Consider the following 25,351-nt stretch of genomic DNA (forward strand, 5'->3'; position numbering starts at 1 on the left):
AAGAGAAGTGGTAAATTTCCTCCCTTGCTTAACAGTGATTAGTTAAAAGCAGAAGTCTAAAACTGTAGAACATTCTGAAGCTATGGGCAAAGACAGGATTTTCCCTTAGTTTTAGGCACAGGAGTGGCGAGGAGTGGTAGCCAGGGGTACAAAGAAGAGATTTATAAACAAATTTGAATAAACCAAACATGTTTAAAAGTAACATTTTAGCCCTTTTTCAAATCTAAAGATAGCTTAGAAACACAGACATTTATTACATAATTTTGAAAAATAAAGTAAGGGTTAATAAAGAAATGACTACGCCTAGGGGATGGGGAGAGAGTGGAGGAGAGGGCAGAAAAGAACAGACTTCTCTATCTTTATTTATAGGTTTGATGTCGGAACCATGTAAATGTGTTATAAATTAAAATACAATTAAACCATTAAGAAAAAAGCAATAAAAGTCACTCTAAGTGTATATAAAATTGGTGACACAACCACACAATTACTTCAAGTGATTTGTGTGCGTGTGTGAGATAGGGTCACACTCTGTCACCCATGCTGGAGTGCAGCGGTACAATCATAGCTCTGCAGCCTTGACCTCCTGGGCTCAGGTGATCCTTCCACTCAGCCTTCCAAGTAGCTGGGACTATAGGCATGTGACACCATGCTTGGCTAATTTTTTTTTTTGAGACGGAGTTTTGCTCTTGTTGCCCAGGCTGGAGTGCAATGGCATGATCTCGGCTCACTGCAACCTCCACCTCCTGGGTTCTCCTGCCTCAGCCTCCTGAGTAGCTGGGATTACATGCGCCTGCTGCTATGCCCAGCTAGTTTTTGTATTTTAGTAGAGACAGGGCTTCGCCATGTTGGTCAGGCTGGTCTCGAACTCCTGACTTCAGGTGATCCACCCCCTCGGCCTCTCAAAGTGCTGGGATTACAGGCGTGAGCCACCACCCCCAGCCTTTCTTTCTTTCTTTTCTTTTTTTTTTTTTTTTAGTAGCAATGGGATCTCGCTTTGTTGCCCAGGGTGGTTTCAAACTCCTGAGCTCAAGCAATCCTCCCTCCTCAGCCTCCCAAAGTGCTGGGATTACAGGCAGCCAGGTAAGCCACCAAGCCTGGTATTCAAGTGATTTTAAAACATGGTGTTAAAACTGTACATCTCTCTAAAAATTCCTAAGCTGCATACAGTTGTCTTATTATTTGTCATAATTTAGTACTGCTACTGAAATTATTCAACATATACTACAGAATAAATCAAATATATAATTATGTTAATATCTTTAGAAATCAAGAGTTGCAGCATAAGATAAAGAGATACAAATACAAAACAAAGAAGTGAAGAAGTTACATAAAAACTTATCTTAACATTGAATTGGAAAAACCAGTATGAACTTATGATTTAGTTTTCTTTCTAAAAATATATCATTTTTAGCTCTGCCCTGTAGTATGGGCTAGAAGTAAAGTATATCCCATTAGCAATGAAAATTCACCTAAACTGTGGTCTCTAAATACCACTTCCACTAATAGGAACCAGGCACCATACAAAAATGGGTGATTCAATGGCTGAGGCAAGAAATGTTCATGATGAGCCTGGAGCATCTTGTTGTTTAAGAAAGCAAGGAAGCTACAGGTTGAGCATCCCTAATCTGAAAAAATCTGAGTTCCAAAATGCCCCAAAATCCAAAATTTTTTGACCACTGACATGGCACCACAAGTGGAAAATTCTATACCTGACCTCATGTGCCAGGTGGTAGTGAAAATGCAGGCACATGATACATGGTTTATTTAGTGTCCCCAAATTATAAAAAAAATTGTATAAAATTACCTTTAGGCTATGTGTACAAGCTGTACATAAAATAGAAATGAATTTCATGTTTAGACTTGGTTCCATGCCCAAGATATCCAATTATGTATATGCAAATATTCCAAAGTCCTAAAAAATGCAAAATCCAAAACACTTCTGGTACCAAGCATTTTAGATAAAGAATATTCAACCTATATCAAAGACTTGTTATTTTAAGGGATCTCCATAGCCAAAGGTGAAAATTTGAGAATGCAAAAGAATAACAAATGGGCTGAAACTACAACAAATCCGTGAGTTCATAATGATACTAAAAAAAAATTATTGGCTACTTTTGGAGGCCGCTAGGACACCAACTCATTAGTCTGAAAATAGAAATTGCCATTTTGCAATTCCTCATGAAATAGTGGGTGTAGACAATGATCACCAACAACTGCTAAAATTATGAGGTGAGAGGTTCATGGGGAATTTTATAATAGATGGATCAGGCTAACACCATCTGAACCCAATGACCAATTTTAAATCTTTAAAAGTGGGGTAACCTGACATTTTATGCCTCCTGATATATCTTCATAAGCATATAATACCTATGATGTATTCTTTTTTCTTCTTTTTTTTGAGATAGGGTCTTGCTCTGTCACTCAGGCTGAAGTGCAGTGGCATGAACATGGCTCACTGCAGCGTCGACCTCCTGGGCTCAAGAGATCTTCCCACCTCAGCCTCCCAAGTAGCTGGAACCACAGTGGAACCACAGGTGTGTACCACCCCATCTGGCTAATTTTTCTTTTTTTAAGAGATAGGGTCTTGCCATGTTGCTCAGGCTGGTCTCAAATTCCTGGGCTCAAGCGATCACCTGCCTTGGCCTCCCAAAGTGCTGGGATTATAGGTGTGAGCCATTGCATCTGGCCTCTATGATATATTCTTGAAAAAAAAAAAAAAATCTAATCAAGCAGTAGAGCTCTAATTACTTGTTTAGAGGATATAAGGTGGCTATAAAAACATATTAAACATCATCACAAGGCAGCAGCTGGACAAATCCAGAATGTAGATTTCTACAAGACAAAACACCAGGGCTTCTTCAACAAATAAATGGCATAAAAGAGAAAAGGGGAGGAAAGGGAGATGTTAAGTTTACAAAAGAATGAAGAGACATGGTAACCAAAGCAATGCATGATCCCCATTGAAATACTCCAAATGCACGACACGTCGAGATGACAGGGACAATGTGAACACAGTCTGGATATTAGACAATGTAAGAAACTATTACTTTGTCAGATCTGACCATGACTTGTGATTATATTAAAAAGGAATCCTTATCCGTTAGAGACACATTATCAAATATATTATGTTGAATTTGATTTACTCAGTAAAATGAACATATTTACATATAAATACATTTGGAGTATTTATTCAAATAATGATTCCACACTAGCCAAATGAATCGCGTTTGAATTGTTTTTGGTTACAAGCAGGACTGCAGAGTTCTGGATTCAAGGAAAGGACTTTTGCAGGCTTTTGTAGAATCTGAGAAGCCTGTGCTTGAGAGGAAGCATCCTCTCCAGGGAAACATGCCTGGTCTAGGGGCCTGATGTGGCAGTGACTGAGGGGTCAGCAGTCACCAGAGGCCCTGGTTGGCCTCTCTTCCCCTGGAAGTGTCGGGCAGCAGGCAGGAAGGCAGTCCCTCTTGCCCTGAGAGTTGTACTGCACCCAGTGAGTAGGCACCGAGAGCTGCCATGGTCCAGGGAGCTTTATATAGGAAATGTTCCCAATGGGTGCTTTTTAGACATCATGATGAGGTAGCAAAGCTTGGTAGTCTCATTTGAAGACCTTATTGAAGTGTTTTATTCATTTTTTTTTTTTTTTTTGAGACGAAGTCTCCCTCTGTCACCAGGCTGGAGTACAGTGGTGGGATCTCAGCTCACTGCAACCTCTGCCTCCTGGGTTCAAGTGATTGCCCTGCCTCAGCCTCCCGAGTAGCTGGGACTACAGGTGCATGCCACCACGCCCGGCTAATTTTTTGTATTTTAGTAGAGACGGGGTTTTACCATGTTGTCCAGGATGGTCTCGATCGCCTGACCTCGTGATCTGTCCGCCTCGGCCTCCCAAAGGACTGGGATTACAGGCGTGAGCCACCACGCCCGGCCTATTCATTCTTAAGAAATACTTCTGTTAAAGAGATCAATCAGGCCTCCTTAGTCTACAGGGGTCATGAAGTCCTAGGCAGTAGCTGGCTCCAGGAGGTTAATGCCAACAGAACCCTTGTCAATAACAATACTAAAAATATTGATAAGACGATACAGGCTTATAGCATTTATCAGTCTCTAGCACTGTTCTAAGTGCTTTTTGTATATTGCCAAACTGCAACCTCCAATAATCCTATGAGATCAGCATTCCTATAATTCCCATTTGACAGATGAGGCAACCGAGGCTCAATGAGGTTATATAACTTGCTCAATGACGTGCAACTGCTAAATGGCAGAGCTGGGATTTCATTAGGAAAAGACCCAGAGACCTTCCTTTGTAGGTGCTTAAAAGTGGTGCTTGCCTGGCAAGACAGAGGGCTCAGATGGAGCATGACATTTTCTTTCTTTGGGGCCACTTACTGCATTCTCAGGATGGAAGATGTATGAGGCAGGGGAATTGTCGACAATGATCACTTTGCTCAGCTCCCGCCCAAGACGACTCAGGTCCTTCACATAGTTCCCACGATGAAAAACACATGATTCTCTGAAGAGCCGGGCCCGGAACACACCCCAGCGGTCTAGGAGGTCAGCCACAGGGTCTGCATACTGGAAAAGAGGTGTCACAATGAAGGCTGCATGCCTAAAAGAGTCCCCTAACCCTGACCTATAGCAGCAAGATCCAGATTATGTTTTTTAAAAAGGGATTTAATAATTAGATGTGTTTTAGGATCCTGGTTATTTTCCTCTCTGTATACATAAGATGGCACTGGATTCTTCCATTTCTCTCACATCCAACCCATCAGAAATCGTCAGTTTCATCTCCAAAAATAGCCTGACTCCATTTGCATCTCTCTATTTATATTGCCACCACCCTTAGCCTGGGCCTCGAATCTCTGGCCTGGGATGGCTGTGTGAGCCTCGTGGAAAACCTGTCTTTCCCACAGGCCTCCTTTCTAGCCCATTCACCTAGAAGCTGTCAGAGTGGCCACTGGAAAACATATGTGCGATCGTGTCACTCTCTGCTGAAAACTCTCCACTGTCTACACACTGCACTTGGAGTAAAGCCCATGTTCCTCACTGCCGCGTCCCACATGGCCACAGCTGAATGATCTCCATCTGGAGCTCCTGGAGCCACAATGGCTTTAAGCATGGTCAGGCCCTTTGTACCAGTGTTCTCCCTGCATGCGTTCTCTCCCAGCTCTTTGCAGAACATTTGTCTCCTGGTTTTTCGGTCTTGACTTCCTCTCCCATCCATCTAGAGCCACCTCTATCTTCCTTTGTGGGTCGTTTCCCTCACAGAGTGGAGCACCACATGGGATTGCTTGATTTCCTCTTTACCTGTCAGGGCCCAGGCCTGAAACATCCCACCACCACATCCCTAGTACCTCCAAGAGTACCTACCACAACAGGGGCTCAGTAAACACGAATTTCACCACTGAATGAATGAGCTGGCTCCAATGTGTCTTGAATGGCATGACACTGCCCCCTAGAGGTCCCGTGGGCACTTGGGCCAGACCAGCTGCTGAGTGACAGGATGGTGCCCAGCCATCCACTCCCATGGGTGCCCATCCACTTCCTTGAAGCCCAGGAGCTGGATGGGAATTTGAGCCCGGCTTACAGTTGGGGATCATCCTGCCTGACCCTCTCTCATGACCTAGGGAATTTCCCCCAAAGCAGGCTTGGATAAAGAAATAAAGGGGTTTCTGAGAGAAAATCCTCATAATTGAAGATACCTAAAAGAGTGGACCATACTGAGTGGCTGGCCCTGGAAGAAAGAGGAGCAGTTTCCAAGCCTGACACGAGGCCAAGCCCCTGCACAAAGACCAAGTAAGGGGTACAACCAGGCATCAGCGGGACCCAGTGACTCTGCCAGGGAGGCAGAGAGCACCTGTGGCTGGTGGCGCTGGGAAGGCCAGCAGTGGAGTGCAGAGCAAGTGCCGGCACAGCTGTGGGACGTGGGCTGCAGAGCTGCAGGCAGCAGCTGTGATTCCATGGGAACATCCTCTCCTCTCCAAGGACATCCTGTAGAAGGCAGAGTCCAGGAGCAGCTGTGTTTCCTACTGGCCAAGGGAGGTGAGAGCTCAGGGCACTGGAGGTGAACGCTCAGGGCACTACAGCTACCTGCTGGTGAGGCTAGCCAGGGGCCACGTGGGTGGGTTGTGGGCAACTGAGTCCAGATCGGGGTATCCCATCTTTCAGCTTCCCTGGGCCACATTGGAAGAATTGTCTTGGGTCACATATAAAACACCACCACTAACAATAGGTGACGAGCTTTCAAAAAATCTCATGTTTTAAGAAAGTTTATGAATTTGTGTTGGGCCACATCTAAAGCTGTTCTGGGCTATACACAGCCTGTGGGTCACAGGTTGGACAAGCTTGCCCTAAATGGAAAAAGATGATCCATTTCCTCATAATCATGAACACTTGTGGTGGCACCTATCTTTCAAGAAAGTGTCTGCGTCTGAGGCCTAGAGGACGAATGTGAGGAATGTAAGCTTCACAAGGGCAGGGGCTTTGTCTCTTTGTTTCTTTGCTATATCCCCAGGGTTTAGTACTGTGCCTGATACATAATAGGCACTAAGTAAGTATTTGCTGGGTGAATGAAGGAAGAAATGACAAAGAAGCAGATACTGAAAGGCTATGACAGTCAGCTTGAGGTTCCTGCAGGCTCCTGGGCAACAGGCAAGGAGGTCCACTGCACCACTACTGCTGGCCGGGAGCCAAGCCCAGAGCCAAGGACAGGGACATGACTACCCATCAGCAGGACATGTGCATCAGGGAGGAAAGAGGGTGGAAGGCTGCACTTGGAAGCTGATTCGGCTCAGCTAGGCTGGAGTAGCAGCAAGAGAAGGGTTGAAGAGACAGATGGAGGGGCAGGTGGGAGCCATCCAGGAAGAGAAACCGAACAAGGATGTTTAAGCAAATGCTAGGGACAATGCCAAGGAAGAGTGTTTTCAATTTTCCCAAACAAAAACCAGCTCTCACTTCACTGCTACCGGTGCAGTCTTCTGGTTTATTTCTTTGGTTATTACTTCAGGCTCTTCAGCATCTCAGAGCACTGTTGGAAGAGCCACTGACGCCACAGATAACAATTAGTCTTGGTACCACTTATCTGAAAGATTACCCACTGGGGAAGATTCTTTTTTCCCTGAGGACTTGTTCTCTTTTTGACAAGCGAAAATAAGGGCCAGGATTTTGAATCCCACTCCACTGGCTTATGCTCTAAGGCCTGGTGATGAGTCTGGCAGCATTTGTGCAACTGGGGCTCTCGCTCCCTTCCATCATCACAAAGAGGGACCCAACCAGCAATGGCCAGGCCAGCAAAGCAGTGGAACACACAGAGGAAGAGAATGGAGTGTGGGCACTAGGGCACCATCCAGAAGCAGGACATGGCAGAGGAAGCTACTGTGTGATGTCCTGGAGACAGGCAAATGGCTAACCTGAGCCCCAGAAAACTCATCTTTGGGACCACTCAGGGTCCCTGAGATGCCCATGGAGACAACTGTGGTGCTACCAACAAATGGATGGTGTCAGCCCCATCAAAGTCAGAGTTTGGGAAATGGTCAAGGCAAGGTTCTTCTGGGAGGAGCAAGGCCTATCCTGCCTGCCCACACAGCACGGGCACCCTGCCACACCTGTGAAGGGGAAGACTAAACCATACTGGGAGGCTTGGGAATCTGCTAGTTTCCTTAAACAGTGGAGAGGACAAAGAAACCATTCTTTTTGGTCAGAGGCAGTGTAGATTTTAGGTCAGATTCATATCAAGCTTTAGGATCAAGACATGTCTGAATGATTTTATTACCATCAACAAACATATGTAGACATATTTTTGAGATGGAGTCACTGTTGCTCGGGGTGGAGTGCAGTGGTGCGATCTCAGCTCATTGCAACCTCTGCCTTCTGGGTTCAAGCAATTCTCGTGCCTCAGCCTCCCGAGTAGCTGGGATTACAGGTGCCCGCCACCATGACCAGCTAATTTTTGTATTTTGAGTAGAGATGGGGTTTCACCATGTTGGTCAGGCTGGTCTTGAACTCCTGACTTCAAGTGATACACCCTCCTTGGCCTCCCAAAGTGTTGGGATTACAGGCATGAGCAATCATGCCCGGCCTATCATCATCAATAAATAACTGTAACGCAAAATAATGAACATCAGCCGTGTTTACCACGTGACAATGCCCACCACAGTATGTGGAACACAGCAAGTGCTCAATGAATACTTGCTGTACGGGAGTCAGACACTGTGCTAAGTCGTTTACATCTGTTATTTCATGTGATCTAGCCACAGGGTGAATGGAATTATCCCCAATTTATAGAAGAAACCGACATGAGAAGTGAAGTAACTTGCCTCAGATCATACAGCTCATTAGGGCAGTCGAACTCTCATTCAGTCTATGCATGTGGGTGAGTGCCCAACATTTATCTCTCACTTGCTTCTCCCTCAAATCTGTGGAAGCAAAACCCAAGGACACAGGGGCCTCTAGCATTTGGTGGACAGTCAATGGTTGAGGGGTCACCATCCTTTGTCTGTTACACTGGACCTGTTTGTGATTCTCTGGACTGTGGATACCCAGCTTCAGGTGGCTGCACACAGCAACATCATGGAGCATTTGTTCTAAGTGCTCCCTGTCACCATGGTAACCCAGAAGGCTTTCAGGCTGGCACCATGCACATGGCCTGCATCCATCCCATCTGGGGTGGGAACCTGTCACCATAGAAATAGCTTCCCCCACCAAAACAAAGGGCTGCTTGACAGATTGGGGGTAGGGATGGAGGGGCTGGGAGTACCAGGCTGCGAGTGTGGAGCTGGGAAGCAGGACTCACCTTGGCCAAGCTGGCAGTAAAGAGCACACATTCAAAAAGCTGCCCCATCCTCTGGAGGAACTCATCCACATGTGGCCGCTTCAGCACATACACCTGCAATGGCAGGAGACAGCAGGCTGGTCAGGTGTGGCAGTTGTTGGATGGCCCGGGGCCCAAATGTCCACTGTAGGAAGAACTGCTACTAAGGTTCCTGCGTCCCTCCTCCAGGTCTATGCGCAGCAGGCAGAGGCCCAGACTGTATGAGGGGCTATGTAGTCAGACATGGCACTCCTTGGACAGGGCTCCAGGTCTGAGTTCACTGCAGACGCCCCTCCTAAGGGAAGAAGAGAAGCTGACCATGGTGTGAGGGTCTTGGGGATATTCAGGGCCAGCAAGTAGAAGGGTTGTGCCATGTTTGTGTGTAATGACTGATTCATTTCACGTGTGTTTCTTGGCACCTGCTGAAGGTCAGGACCTATGTGGGCACAGGCCATGGTCTGGGCGTTGTCCTTTTAGAGGTCCAGGCCCAGTCTACTGCCCAGCAGGTCTGGGATTGCTCTGGTTGCCACCTTCTGTTCTGGATGGACATCTCCCTTACTAGGAAGGTCTGGGGTTGAAGCATAGGCCCAGCAAAGCTGCAAGAAGGGGCTTCCTTGTCAGCTTGGGAAGATGTCTATGACACCATAAAGGCTGGGCTTGGTACATTTCAGGGGATATGAAACCATTCTATTTCTGGACCCCAGACATAACCCATCAGGAGGGGTCTCTGAGCAGAGGGGTGCAAAGAGTAGCCTTTTCTAGAATGGCTGGGCTCTGTGTACCCTTTTGACCAGGCTAGGCCGGGGGTATAAGTGAGGAGGCCAAGCTTCAGACCATACATTGGCTCCTGATTAGGGAGCCTGAATGAATCTGGGGAAACAAGGGAGATGGGAGAGAAGGCAAAGCTAGTGAGAGAAGACATAGGAAGTGGGAGGAGGGAAAAACTAATTCAAACTTGAATAAATTCCGTTTGAAATTAGCCACTTCACTAAAATAAATCAAACTCTTTAAAATTCAATTCAGCATATTTACTGAGCCCCAGCTCTGAGCTCAGTCTGATGTAGTTGCAAAGATGAATAAAACACAGGCCTTGCCCTTGAAGAGCTCACACTCTGGAACAGACATAGGCAAAAACATATAAAAATAAACATGACATAATGAAAGTTGTAGTAGAGGGATAAATTAAGGACAATTAACTCCCCTCACAAGGAGAGGGGATTATAGAAGATAACATTTGGCCTGGACCTTGAAGGATAAATAGGAGTTCACCAGGCCAATAAGGATGAGAAGAAGTGGGCTTCCAGGCAGAGGAAACAGTAGAGAGCGAGACCCGAGGCCTGAGAATACTTGAGATGTTACAGAGTAGCCAGGCTGTGTGCCCAGCCATCAGAGGCAGTGAGAGAAGCAGGAGCAGCAGGGGCTGGGAGAGGAAGTGGCTGAAGATGAAGTGAGAGGCAGGTCATGGTGGGCACGTTAGGGCCTTGAATGGCAGATGGAGCAGGTGAGGATGGCAGGAGGAGCAGCAGAGGGGAGATAGATGGGGGCTCTGCACCACATGCTGGGCGTGCTGCTGGCCGAGGAATTCTACACAGAACCAAGGCATTTTCAAGGTGCCAGAAGCAGGAGCTCAGGAGGGCCAGGACTCAGGGAGAAATTCATGGATGACTGAAAGAAGGAGGTCAACATGGGTTTGTGGCTGAGGGTGGAGCGAGGGGCTGGAGGAACAGGATGTCATAGCATGGGTACCAGCACTGCTCTGAGGAGCTGGGAGGCTGGGGAAGGGCTGAGGGCAGGGCCTGTGGCTGCAACAGCTCCAGACTCCCACTCTGCCCACAAGACTCCTCGTTGCCAGCAAACGGGTGTGGCCTGTAGTCCTCCGTCTCCCTGGGAGTCCTGCTTGGAAAGCAAGCTTTGCTACATGCAAAGGGCAGGAGACTGATTTGGGAACTCTGGTGTTGGTGCCTCTGGCAGAGACGTGGGTCCTGAGCCCGGATGCCGGCGTCCAGGCCCGCGTCCCCGTGCAAGTAACCAAGAATAGGCCCATTGGGACCTGCACAGCCTATCCTGGATTACTTGAACGAGGCCACGGCCTTCGCCAGGGCCTTGGTCCTCCTGCTCTTGGCTCCTGTGGCTTCATTCCCTCGGGAGAGAATTTCTGACCCCAGCCCTGGGACCCTGTGATATCACAGCACAGCCAAGATGGAGGGTGGGGGAGCTACAGTGGCTCCTGCAAGAATGGGTCAGCAGTGGGCAGGCTGGTCATGCTTACAGTCACGTGGTACAGAGGATTAATTTCTCTCCTAATTCTTGACATGCCATTGGGCAGCCTCTCCTTTGTCTCATCATGAGCACTATGTAACACAAGCCAAGATGATAAATGCAGAAGCCTTAACTGCTTCTCAGATGCTGAATTAATTCAGTTGATGCTTTTGCAAATGTTAAATGCCCAAGTGCCTGCCGTTTTGGCTCTGTGATGGCTTTTAAAAGCATGAAGTGTGGAAACACTAGGGAAAAAGTTGCCTCTCCTGGGGACTGTTTCCTGGCAGGACATCCTGGAGAATAAGCAAGAAAGCAAGGACATGGGAGGGAAGGGACTTGAGTATCAGGGAAAGTGCCCTGGGCCAGGAGGCAGGAGACTGGAATTTTCATTTTAATTCTTCCCATTGCATGACCTTGAACCAACCCCTTCCCTGGCAAAGCCTCAGTTTCACCATCTAGACAATGAGGCAGCTGATTCCCAAGCTTTCACCAGTTCTGACACTTTGCACTCAAGAACCAAAGACTACTGATATTGCTAAGGAAAGATATCCCATTGTGGCTCAAGTACCAGGAAAGTCTTTCCTGGGATATCAGGCCAGATACGCTCCCTTTAAGACCTTGAACTTGACAAGGAATATGGTCAGATCATCCCTGTGGAAAACCTGACAAAAGCTCCCCAGCTTCAACCTCTAAGGCTAGTTTTCCTACAACGTTTTCAATTTGTTCATAAATGAAGCTATTTCCGGAAGAGCTTTATGCAGATAAGGGAAAAAAACAGAAGCAACGAAGATGCATGCCAAATGACTATGACATCTTTATTCATAGCAGCCTGCGGATCCAAAAACTTACACCCTTCCCCCTTTTTCTTTTGGGTTGGGTATTTGCTAAAGATTCTCTGGAGAAAACGATGCGGGAATGATAAGATCAGTCTGGAGCAGCTGGCATTGAAAATGGACACTTTTTCCCGAGAATCCACCATAAGTGGGTGACTTGTGGCATTTTCCTGTTGCCTGCTAGGAGAGTAGCCGAAAGCAATTACACAAGGAAGTTAATTAGACCATCAAGCTAGGCCAGTGGGGGATATGGAAACTTCTGAAAGTCTGCTTCAAATCAAAGAACTATTTGAACTTGTAACCACATCTAATATTTATGACTATAGTTTTCCTTATAATCTCAGTATAAAATAAATTCATTGCAGCGAAAAAAGAAAAATATTGTATTTATTACAGTATGCTTCCTTTTGATTCAGTAATAAGGAATTATTACTGAAATGAGAATTTAAAAATAAAGTTCATAGGAAATGTAATTACTAAAAAATTTTAATTGTAACTCAAATTTAGCTTCAATTTCTTACCTGATGTATAGTTCCATCGATTTCAACCGGAACAATAAAATCAGCATTACTAATAGGCTAGAGAAAAAAAGAGACTATAATTAATATGTCTGAAGGAACAAAAAAGCCTGGAAATTTTAGCAAGAAAAAAGCTTGCCTGGACCAATGTTTTGGTTATTGGAAAAAACAGTTCAGGAGGAGGATGCTGAAGCATGATGCCTTGGTTCCTTAAAATAAGCACAAGCAGGAAAGCACATTATTTTCCATTGTGAATGTCATTACATTTTCAGCATCTTGGTCCAATATCACCTGCCTGGCCTCAACCAAAAAGTGTGGCACTGCCTGGCTAGAGGATGGGGCTCCTGAAAACTCCAGTTCTTGCCCAGAGTCCTGCTGGGGTAATGGGGAATCACTGCTAGCCACCAGGGGGAGGAGCTGAGCATGTGATGGGCTCAGAGGACAGTGCTGCTTGAGGGAAAACTATTTGTACTTGGACCCACGACTGGGGGCTGCCCTGTGATGGGCTGCTCAGCAGGAGAAGATGGCCACATGGACTCAAAACAGTGCCAAGGGCACGTGGGGGTAAAGTCAGAGGCCACAGGCCATGCCCTTGGGCAGGCTCTTCCTCTCCCTGAACCTCAGCTTCTCCTCTCTTCCTTAGCTATTGTGATGGGTTTGATGCATGCCCATGGCCCCAGTCAGTCCTGAGAATCAGTGATTTCAGGCCCTTCCAGGTAGCCTGGCACCAGCTCCTGCCTTGGGTGGAGGTACAAAGCCAGCCCACCCTATGCCTGCTCTGCTCCAAGGAACACAACATCCAGCACACCCACAAACTTCTGGATATTTTAAATAACTCTTTGACAATATTAATGACATTTAAAATTCAAATATGATTCTTCAGCAGTCACTATGTTCTCAATGATGAACTTACACACAGTTCTCAATGAAATTCCACAAATTAGGTACAAAACTACTTAAATGAACAGGCCCAACTGAATCATCAGCCTGCAAACCCCTGGACAAGAGAAGAGAGACAGAAGGAAGGAGAAGGTGTGTGTGGTAGCCACTGGGCAGGAGTGGGAGTACAGCGTCTCTGGTCAGACTCTGAACTGAGGTCTGCTTTTAAGCCCATCACAGTACACACAAACCCTCTTCATTGATATATAAACTAAAAAATAAAAACAAGAAAAACAAAAAACCATGGACAATGCTATGTCATAGCACCGTTACTAAGCACTTAGCTTATGATCACTGTTTATTTACTCCCAGAGTTGGAAGGCCAAGGATGAGTTCGGTATCATATAATTTCACAACTAAAATCAGAATCATGCTAAAAAACAAAAGGAAAGACTGAAGGAAGAAACTCTCCCAAGGCATTAGATTATGGAATCACATTCCACGGAGTATATTAAAAGAGAAAAACCATTCCCCAGCTTACAGCAAGCACCATCCTTACTCTCCTCTCTCCTGCTGGTGTAAAGGAGTCTCTGCTACAGCTAGGGTTCTTCACTTGGAATCTATGAACCTATGCATTGTACAAACGTACATTTTTGAAGGGAAGAGGGTTCATAGTTTTCAGATTCTCAAAAGACTTTGAAATGCCCAGAACTCTAAAAACCATCAAGAATATTCTGGTTGCTAACGTAGGCAGGCCAGGGGAGGGAAGAAATGAGGAAATGCCATTCACATTAGCTTGTGGCATCAATGACCTCTGAGCAGGTGTTAGAGACACCGGGGGCTACCAAGGCCCTGCCTTTGGAGCAAGGAACCCTCAGTAACATCGGGTGATCTGGCCAGTGTTGCCCACACCCATAGCTGCTTAGGAGGGGGTTCTCTATGCTGTGATGGCAACCGACCCCTGCTCTGAAGGGCTTTCCTTTACAGAGACTTGGAAAAGTCTTGAGCAACTTGCCCATGGGGGAGAAACGGCTTCCAGTGCTATCTAGGGTTAAGCTGGGACACAAGGTCACCATATCCCCTGGACCAACTCTGGAAGGGCCTGGCCCTCAAGTGCTAGGGAATAAGGTGGTCCCTGCATGCCCCAGTGGCCAGAATAAGGCCATTTCTCACTGCTAGAGGTCAGTATGGTCTCTTCTCCACTCTCCAAAGGACTCAAAGACAATTTTCTGGCTTTGCCCTACCAGAAAGGTCTCTGTTTAGTGAGAAGAACAAAGAACGGTGTTTCTGGTAGAAAGGTGTTCAGGCATATTTGACAGCTCTTCTGCTTCCTACAACTTGTAAGGAATGACTGTGGTTCATGTGAGACACATGCCCCATCATGGATGGTGACCTTCATGTCTCTCAGTGAAGGGGAGTCCTAGGCTGGTGGGGGAAATAGGAATGCAGTATAATGACAGAGCAGGCCGGGCGCGGTGGCTCAAGCCTGTAATCCCAGCACTTTGGGAGGCCCAGACGGGCAGATCATGAGGTCAGGAGATCGAGACCATCCTGGCTAACACGGTGAAACCCCGTCTCTACTAAAAATACAAAAAATTAGCCGGGCGAGGTGGCGGGCGCCTGTGGTCCCAGCTACTCGGGAGGCTGAGGCAGGAGAATGGCGTGAACCTGGGAGGCGGAGGTTGCAGTGAGCTGAGATCCAGCCACTACACTCCAGCCTGGGCGACAGAGCAAGACTCCGTCTCAAAAAAAAAAAAAAAAAAAAATGATAGAGCAGTCCCATTACCAGAAATAACCCAAGGAAAACAAGACCAGAATCCTAAACACCTGCTTCTTCTCCCCAAACTACCAATCTCTTATTTCCAAACTTTTCATCATTTGCCTCTTTTAAACAATTTATTTCACGTCAAAAAAAAAATAAGGTTAACTAACTCATTTCTTAACAGTGTCACCACAGCTCTTCCTGCATGGAGGCCATTTCTGCTGTTTTTCCAGCAGGAAGATGGAGATTAGGGAAGGTGACAGGAAGGAAGAGTGTCTGACCTCCACACCCTTCAGGAGGGAAGTCCTGATGGTGTGTACTCATTTAGTTGTGAAGCTTGCAAAAAACCCCAGCCACCTATTGTCATGAAGATGCTCAAACTAAATGGCTGAATCTGTTCAGAAGCCCTGAAGTCTGGAAAGTCTTCTTCAGAGTTGGGCATCTTTCAAAAATAGATCCGGGAAAATCTCCAGGATACCAGGTCATTTGACAGTTTCCAACAGAGCCTCCCTTCCTCGTCCCAATAAAATACATAGCACTCTGGTCATCTTGACAAATATAAACAGTGTCCTGGGGGCACTGAGTGCCTTGTGCCACCTGAAAAGTATTTCTGCAGGGGTTAGAGTGTTGGAAAATGCAAACCTCCTAAGTAAGAATGAAGTCCCAGTGATGTTGGTAGCTTAGTGGTTTCTTTCCAAACTAACTATGTTAATATTCAACTACTTTAATGTTCACCTGGGTTAATAAGCAGCTCCTGGGATTTCTACATGAAGAGTGAAGTTACACACTAACCACCATAAGCTTTCATCCTTTCTGTTTTCTCTTTTCCAATACAATTGTTATCAAATCACAAAGATCACAGATTTTTATGTTGATTCACCTTAAACGAACTGTGCACCAATGTTTCATCCAAATCAATGACCACACATTTCTTTCCATAGTCAAGCACCGTCACCTCTGGAAGAAGGTACTTAGCTGGTGGCTAAAGGGGAAAAATAAACCAATATTACCTTTATGTAAAAGACAAACCAATCAGTATTGTATTATACTACTTTCAAACATTTAAATGCCTGGTCAAGCATATAATGGACTTTTATTAAGAACAACAGAAATAAGTAGTTTGCAACTGAACCTTTATCAAATACTGTGCCATAATATGAATGACTACTATGAAGTCCTAGGCTTTGGAACCAGACAAACCTGGTTTCAATTATCAGCTCTGTCATTTTCTTGGTTGTAAATTGGGATAATAATACCTACCATGAAAGGTTGTTGTTATCAGTTATAATGGCAATAAAACACCCAGCATTTTGCCTCGCACATATATTGGTGGCTACAGTTATTATTAAAATGGATTACACAAGAATGAGTATTTAATTATAATAGGTACTGTAACAACGGAGGTCTGTTTCGTGGGGTCATATTTTGCCTGAAATTCACTGTGGCACATAAGTAGATTTTAGAGCTATGTTGGAACCACAGAATTTTTTTTTTTTCTTTAGTGACTGAGATTTTTAAAAAACTTGAAGAGAAACTATAGGCCCACCAGCAAAATGCGGTCCAGAGTTACCCCCAACACTAGGAAACAGAAATAAAACTAATCCAGGTACAGTGCCACCTTGTGCCACCACACTGTGATATAATACTGAGCAAATGTGGTATTTTTACCCCTTGGATTCTCCGCCTCTGAAAGTTATATTTTAATCCACATGTTATTTGTTGACCAAACAATCTATTTATGTGTCTTAGTAGCAGGTGACTCAAATATCATGATAAAGAAGTCATAAAGAGTTAATAAAATGCCAGGTATCTTCAGTCAACCATAAAATGCTAGGTATCTTTGGCCAATCTCACTCGACTTAGAGGATTTATTTCTTTAGGCCTTGCCTCATTCTAGAAATGATCTGAAGTATTTTAGTCTACTTTGTGGTATACTCAATATCCAGTGTTAACTAATTAATTTTCTGACCTGCACAGAAGGCCAAACTCTCTTTAATATTTGATACAAAAGAAAATACAAGGAAATATCTATTCTGAGCTCCCAAAGAATGGACAATTTAGTTCATCAAATAAAACAAGAAAAAAATGAAATCAAGCTGTATTTCCTTTTACGTGGCCATTTCCTCTTTTTATTTTTTTTGGTTCAAACTGAAAGTCAGTTAATGATCAAAAGTTAATTTTGAACTTTAGCTGGTTCATAGTAAATGTAACACAGGCAGTCAACAGGTTAGGTAAAGTTGCAAGTACAATGGTCACCTTGGCAGAGAGAGACTGTCCAGGGTTGCCCAGGAAGGGGCTACGTGTGGAGACATAAACATTTCTAACTCCATGTTTCTTCCTTCCCAACGTCATTCAAAAGAAAGAGCCTTTATGGCCTCCCACCTCTCTCAGCTGGAAGCAATCCTCCCTAATCCTGCAGCACTGTGAAGGGATGTGGGGATGTGCCTTGGAGACAGGCACGGAATTCGAGGATCTAGAAAGGACTTTGTCCTCTATTACAAACCAGTGAGTCAGCAGGTTATTTAAAAAAATTAAATTTGCAAAAAGTTTTGTATCAAAAGGTGTTTTAAAAAGGCAGAGTGTGATGAGCTAAGTGAACATGACAGAATGTGAGTCATTTCTGTTGTTTGGGACAGAGCAGAAAGCATGCTTGTGACCAGAATAAAATGTGTTTGAATTTTTATTACACAATCATTTAATATAAAACACATTCTCATTGTAAAGATTATAGACACCAGAGAGATAAAACACAATCATTCTCTTTTCTCTGTCTCCCTTTTGACATTAGTGTCTATCCAGTCCTTTTCCTATGTGTTTATACGCTACTAAAACGTTATAACTTATTAATTTAATTGTTAGCCTGGAAAATAAGGATCTAGAAATTCTAACCCTAGCATCTCTGAAAACATCAAAGATCTGCCAAAAGTGGTTCATTTTCCAAACTCAAGAATAAAGATTACTTTCTTAGCACAGTTAGCCCACACTTTACAAGCATGCTTTAACAGTAAGTAAAACCCCTCATGGTGTTATCTAAGACAGAAAAGTTAACAGTAAGTAAAACCCCTCATGGTAAGATCTAAGAGAGAAACTATGGAGAAGGGTGAGAAGGGTGAGACTCATGTTAAGCAAGCTATTGATTTTAATTTGTGCTGTAGGGAACAAGGCCAAGTTGGGAGGCAGCAGGCTAGGAGGTTCCATGAATCCTCTGCTGTTTCCTAAATGCACACAGCTTCCCTGAGAGCTTGGCTTTAGATTAATGCAAATTCTTCAGCCCATGGTTAAAATTCTTTGGGACAGCTGCGTCCTTGGAAATGTAAGGATGCTATAAAATGGCAATACAGTGCTTTGTTACTTCAGTTGATCTGTTCAGGTGATGCTTGAATCATTAACTAAGAAATGTCCTGAACCAAGTTTTCTCTGAGGTTTTCATAAAGCTGAAGAACAAGAGAAATACCAGTCATATCAAGAAAGGTCTTTCTTATACAAAATGACTTGCTCAAATGTACACAAAGAACATTGCTGGGGCGTGGGTGGAGGAGGACCACGGCTTGCCATCCACGGTTTGGGAATGGTATTCATTCCTGTTCCTTTCCTGGGAGTAAATCTGAAATTTCCTGTCCTTGGCAGAGAACTGGCAGTCATGAATAGTTAACACTAAGCTTATTTCCTCTTGGAGTACACACCCCACAAACTCTCATAAATCTTACAGATGTAGTACCTCTTCCTAGTACACTGGATTATTGTTTCCTTACTTAAGATTTCTCAGACTCAAGGTCTGCACGCTGTGCTCCCCAAGCCCTCAGAGCTCCGGGTGGATGTCGGGGCCTAACGCAGGAGGGGAGCAAGAGGATCTCTAGACTGCTTTTAATCAGAATAGCTGTCCTGCTTGTATATTCTTTATAATGTTTTCGTGGAAAGAAGTGTACTATTGCTGTATTAAAAGCCTTAAGCAAATAGCATAGAAACATAGCTGTTAGAAAACAAATCCTCTCCTCTTTCACCACATTTATGGCTTGGTTACACTGCAAGCCTCATGTTTGTGAGCATCAGTGTGGTGTGTAATTTAAGCAAAAGTGTGGGATCGGTAGGACTCAGGACACAGCCTCAGTGGCATTCCTCACTGGGGTCAAGGCATTCGAGTGCTCACCTCAAGTCATGACCACCCATACATCAGCAGTTTCAAACTTTCGTTCCCTCTGCACCTTTTCCTTATCTTTCAATACTCGATGTTCACCAAACAGCCCATGAAGCTTCCCACTAAGAAGGCCCTAAATCCTGGCCCATAGTTGGGAGACGAATGATACTAATGGTAAGGATAAAAATGTCATTTCCAATAGGCATGCAAAACATGATTACTCACTAAATGGTGCTGGGACAACTGAGTAGCCACTTGGAAAAAAAGACAGTTTCCTACTTCATGCCTTACACCAACAAACATTCCAAATGGATCAAAGATATAAAGGTGTAATGGTGAAACTATTAAAAACGATTAAAATACTAGAAGAAAATATACAATCAATGAGCATAAAGGATGACATTAATATTTACTTATATAAAACTAAAACTTCCTTGTGGCCAAAATAATTATAAACAAACAAGGCCAAAAGATATATCATACATTTGGGGAAAAGTACTAATTTCCTTAAAATTTAAAACGACAAGCAACACAGCATAAAAAACTAGAGGAAATGAATAGAGAAGAAGAAAGATAGCCAATGATCTTATGAAAAGCTGTTCAAACTCACTGATAAAGAAATGAGATAGGGTCTGGCTCTGTAGCCCAGGCTGGACTGCAGTGGCGCCATCTCAGCTTACTGCAACCTCCGCCTACTGGGCTCAGGTGATCCTCCCAAGTAGCTGGGACTATAGGCATGCACTACCATGCCTGGTTAATTTTTTTTTTTTTTTTTTGAGACTGAGTTTTGCTCTTGTTGCCCAGGCTGGAGTGCAATGGCATGATCTCAGCTCACCGCAACCTCCCCTCCCGGGTTCAAGCAATTCTCCTGCCTCAGCCTTCCAAGTAGCTGGGATTACAGGCATGAGCCACCACACCCGGCTAATTTTGTATTTTTAGTAGAAACGGGGTTTCTCCATATTGGTCAGGCGGGTCTGGAACTCTCAACCTCAGGTGATCCACCCGCCTCGGCCTCCCAAAGTGCTGGGATTACAGGCGTGAGCCACCGCGCCCAGCTGCCATGCCCAGTTAATTTTGTGTATATTTTATAGAGATGGGGTTTCACCACGTTGCCCAGGCTGGTTGTGAACTCCTGAGCTGAAGCCATCTGCCTGCCTCGGTCTCTCCAAGTGCTTGGGTTATAGGCGTGAGCCACTGCTACCATTCTTTACTTTCAGATTAGCAAAGATTGAAACATTTGATAATCATTTTCAGTAAGGGTATGAGGCAATCTCATAGATACTTCATGGGAATGTAAATTAGCATAGGCTTTTGGAGGACAATTTGGCTTTAATGTACCAATACTGTAATATTATATCCTTTGACCTAGCATTTCCACAAATAGAAACTGATCACAAAGAACTATCACACAAGTCCATAAGCACACAGAAAAGAGGATATTTTTAACAGAAATATCTGTAATAGCACAGAAGTGGAAACAAAGTAAATGCCATCAATGAAATATAAAACAATGAGGCAGATATATACCTACTAATATTTGGAAAGATGTTCAAGGCATCTTGTTAGAAAGTAACAAGCAATTTGCAGAATGGTGAATACAACACAACTTCATTTATATAACTATGTTTGTGTTTGGAAAACTTCTGGAAGGATAAATGACATATATTAAAAGTGGTACTACCTAGAAGGAAGTAGGACTACATTGAGAGATATTTTCTTTTTGCTTTAATCTTTCAACTTCATGTATGTATGGTACGTATGTATGTATTTCCACAGGTGTTAATCCCAAATCCTTCAATATTTAGTAATTAACCATGAGCTTGAATTATTGTTTAGCAAAAAATTAAAAGACCAAACCTACACACACAAACAGAGCAGCATGCGAATGAAAAAAGAGGGGTGAAGTGACAGGCACAGATGGGGACCCCAGCTGCAGTTGCTCTGGTCACCACAGGCTTAGAGGATTCTTTACCTTCAGGGCCTGAAGAAAGCTTTCAGGAGGTTGTGGGATCCGGTTTGGAGGCTCAGCACAAGCCCGGATTTCTGGTTCTATGTATGGAACCCTAAGATCTCAGGGGTCCCAGCACTGACCAGGTCCCCCGAGGTCCAGAAAAGCCAGGACCACGCTGCTTATGTAACCTGCAGCCTTTTCAGGTAGGTGCAAATTTTGCAGGGGCTCCCAAGACTTGATTCCAGGGCTGAGCTGGCCTCAGATGGACTTGGGATCAGTCCTATATGCTAAGCAGGCAGTGGAAATCACACTGTGCCCACTAGTGGAACTACTTTTCTGGAGGTCATCATTCAAAAATGCAAGTTCCTTTAGCTTGGCTGTTTCTTTGGGCAAGATAGTTCATAGGTTCACATGACCTGACTCAACACCTCACATGTAGCACACAGTCAGCAGTTTATTGATCCATCACCAGGATCCATTACATAAGGAATTTTCTTCTTGTTTCTTTTATTCCAGAATTCTATACATGGCTGAGTCTAGATTTGTGGGAAAAGGGTCTGTTTCTTCAGTGGGGTTTTTATACTGACAAGTGCTTTTGTTCTGCACTTAACTTTGCACATGGCTGCCAATTAGCTTTAAGAAAAAACAGTAATAGTGCCATTGAAGGTGGAAGGAGAGATGCTACCTGCCATCATTTAATGTAGGTACCTTTGTAGGAAAAAAAAAATGTCAAAAACTACTTTGTATAAAGGTTGAAGAGTCTTCTGGTATAAACTCTGCTGGGCATCTCCCTCAAACTCTGGATAAAAAGTTGGGTTGGCCAGGCGCGGTGGCTCAAGCCTGTAATCCCAGCACTTTGGGAGGCCGAGACGGGCGGATCACGAGGTCAGGAGATCGAGACCATCTTGGCTAACACGGTGAAACCCCGTCTCTACTAAAAATACAAAAACTAGCCGGGCGAGGTGGCGGGCGCCTGTAGTCCCAGCTACTCGGGAGGCTGAGGCAGGAGAATGGCGTAAACCCGGGAGGCGGAGCTTGCAGTGAGCTGAGATCCGGCCACTGCACTCCAGTCCGGGCGACAGAGCGAGACTCTGCCTCAAAAAAAAAAAAAAAAAAAAAAAAAAGTTGGGTTGCTAGGTCAATCTTTTTGATCAAAGCCAGTTTTCCCAACAAAGCCCAACCCTCAGGCACATGGGCAGTCAGAATCACTACACAGACTCTTGCAACTCATTAGTCAATCAAGAGTTAGAGTTTTGAGAAAAATGAAATTACTGTAAACTTTTTGGGCAATTTGTAAGTGACATGTACTACCAAAACCTTTGGAGTCAACCTGTATGCATGAAATCCATCTACTCCTTCTATGTAAGATTGCTGTGTCTATTGGATGTTCCCAGAAAATATATGAAAAACTCCAAGGAAAGAGAGATGAACAGATTTGAATCAAGTAATCTGAATCTGATCATCTTTACAGACTAAAAAATTAATTTATAGACACATTTTGAAACCTAAATCCTTCTCTAAGGACATAAGACTATTTGAAAGGTCTTGTTTGATATAGACATCTCGACTGTAAGTTTCTTTTGGGAGTCAGTCTTCAGTTTACTTCTTGCTGACTGGCCGTAGGCTGGGTGGCTCTGCTGGCAGAACAGGAGGAAGAGAAGGGACAGCGGATGGCTGAGGGGTGGCTGGTGCAGGACTGGGCTGGGGTGGAACAAATTTCAGGGCTGACAACAGAAGTGAGGGTGGCCTCAGGGAGTGCCCAGCTGGGCAGAGTTGCAGCACAGCAGGCCTGTGGGATGGGTCCTGCAAGTCCAGAGAATATAGTTAGGGTGACTTCTCTGATCTCGGAGCTACAGCCATACTACCACTGATAAGTTAGAAACGGTTCGGTCATCTGGGACCTGGGCTTGGTGAGCCCAGTTCCACTGGGACTGAACCTGCTGCAAAGAACTGTGTCTGGGCAAAAGAATGTTCCCGCCAATCTATGGAGTTGAGGCTAAGATGGTGGGGTGTGGGTGAGGGTTCTGAGCAACCTCAGCTTGTTCAGCTTGGAGGTCCTTCCCAGAAAGAAAGGGAAAATGAGAATTGGGTAAATGGATGCTGGCTGCCTTGCTGTTCCTGAGAAAGGAAACTGTCTCTGTAGAGAACTTCCTGCTCACAGTTTAAAATGTAGCTTCAGTTTTCTTTGTAACAGAACAGAGCTGTTTACACCACATGATAAACTCAACATAAGCAATAACATTAAAAAAATCCTTTATATCAGTAGGCCCAAAGCCACAAGATTTTATGACCGTTTTAATAAATAAAATTAGATAAATATACATACACTTGGTATGGGAATGACCTGCCTCTGGTCACCCTGAGGAAAAAGAAAAAAAAAATCATTGTCAGGTTTGAAGAGAAGATCATATTCTCAAAAGAAACTTCAAAGCCCTCTCGAGCACAGCAGCTGCATGATCTGCCATTCTCTGTACCTTGGTGGTGTTTAATGAACAGGAGGAATCCGAAAATTTTCCACAGTTAAGGCATGAGGCTCCTTCTGTCTCTCAGACACTCGTTCTGCTAACAAGCCAGGCTGGGCTCCTGAGGCTCACCAACCATTTTGTGTATTTAAATAGTGCCTCCCTTACTCCCAGGAATTCAATCCTTAATTAAAAAACAAAAATAAAAACTCATACTTTATTTTAATCCTTGACTCCTTCTAATAACTGTTTGTTTTTTTCTTTCAAGCAAGTTTTTCCCTAAAAAGACTAAGTCAATATCATATGCAGGGAATGGGAGACGTGTTCATCAGATTACAATGACCTCCTGGTCATTCCAGGAGCTCCTCTAGGGGAAGACTGGGGAGAGGGGACAAGGCAAGGTACAAGAAGTTCCCTCCCAGGCAACAGACAAGGGAACAGCTTTCTCCTTTAAGGGAAATACAACCTGTAGTCACAGGGAGTGTTAAGAAAACCTAGGCCCCAAGGAAAGGCCTCAATTATTCCTCAGCCCCAAATGCCAGCCATTCCAAACCTAATTGATGGAAACACTTCATTATAGCATTGTTAAGAAATGCTAATAAAAAAGTTTATTTCCACTGAGCATTTCCAGTTTCTGATGGCCTAATAAGGCGATGCACTGCTTCATGCCTTGTACACGGAAGAATTTGTGAAAATATGCGTCCATTTTTATTAAGAGGGTTACAGTGATAACAAGGTCTCACATGAAGGGGCCAAACCTGATGGCTGGCAATGGCAGCTGGCTGGCACCTTTCTGAGCTCTGTTTTGACACTGAGAACAATTTAGCAACTTCTTGATTATCTCTAACCCCTAGTCATCACCTCTGCAGTATAAGAGCAAGTATCATTTCCTCTTGAGATGATCTCCACAGTTCCTTCCTTTTTCAGATTTTGGGCTTGTCTTAAAGACTGTAAGCTTCCTTCTGACATCACTCAAGGCAGAGCTATTCTGCTCTCCAACAGACAATGCAATCAAATAAATCAAAGTTTTCAAGAACTTGCACAGATAAATTCATTTAAGAAGCTTTTAAATAATATTATTCCTAATACTGGGACTCAAGGGTAGGTCACTGCTCCTACAGACATACTTGGTGGAGGACATACTTTTAAAAAACTTTTATTTTAGGTTCAGAGGTACACGTGCAGGTTTGTTATATAGGTAAATTGCATGTCATTTACCTATGGGGTAAATGGGGGTTTAGTGCACAGATTATTTCGTCACCCAGGTAATACGCATTGTACCCAAGAGATAGTCTTTTCATCCTCACCCTCCTCCTAATCTCCACCCTCAAGTAGGCCCCAGTGTCTGTTGTTCCCTTTGCTGTCCATGAGTATTCAGGGTTTAGCTCCCACTTATAAGTGAGAATGTGCGGTATTTGGTTTTCTGTTCCTGCATTAGTTTGCTTAGATTAATGGCCTCTAGCTCCATCCATGTTGCTGCAAATTACATGACTTCTTCTTTTTCACGGCTGCATAGTATTTGTTGGAGGAGATTTTAACCAGAAATTCACAGCCTATTTGGGTTTCCTTATTTTTATTTTATTTTACTTTACAGACGGGGTCTTGCTCTGTCACCGAGGTTGGAGTGCAGTGGTGTGATCATGGCTCACTGTGGCCTCAAACTCCTGGCTCAAGACATCCTTCTGCCTCAGCCTCCTGAGTACCTGGGACTATAGGTATGTGCTGCCATACCCAGCTGGGCCACTTCAG

General features: G+C 44.4%; 1 protein-coding gene across 1 annotated transcript in view; it reads right to left on the reverse strand.

The window, feature by feature from the left end:
• Positions 1-25,351, reverse strand: part of CTDSPL (CTD (carboxy-terminal domain, RNA polymerase II, polypeptide A) small phosphatase-like) — a 40,708-nt gene that overhangs the window by 4,202 nt on the left and 11,155 nt on the right. The window contains exons 4-8 of the mRNA XM_011953419.1: positions 23,467-23,499; positions 15,935-16,036; positions 12,417-12,473; positions 8,786-8,878; positions 4,384-4,569 (exon numbers count right to left, since the gene is read on the reverse strand). Coding sequence (XP_011808809.1) covers positions 4,384-4,569; positions 8,786-8,878; positions 12,417-12,473; positions 15,935-16,036; positions 23,467-23,499 — 471 coding nt within the window. The remainder of the gene's footprint in view (positions 1-4,383; positions 4,570-8,785; positions 8,879-12,416; positions 12,474-15,934; positions 16,037-23,466; positions 23,500-25,351) is intronic.

Source organism: Colobus angolensis, unplaced genomic scaffold (assembly GCF_000951035.1).
Source record: "Colobus angolensis palliatus isolate OR3802 unplaced genomic scaffold, Cang.pa_1.0 Scaffold36, whole genome shotgun sequence".
Lineage (NCBI taxonomy): Eukaryota > Metazoa > Chordata > Mammalia > Primates > Cercopithecidae > Colobus > Colobus angolensis.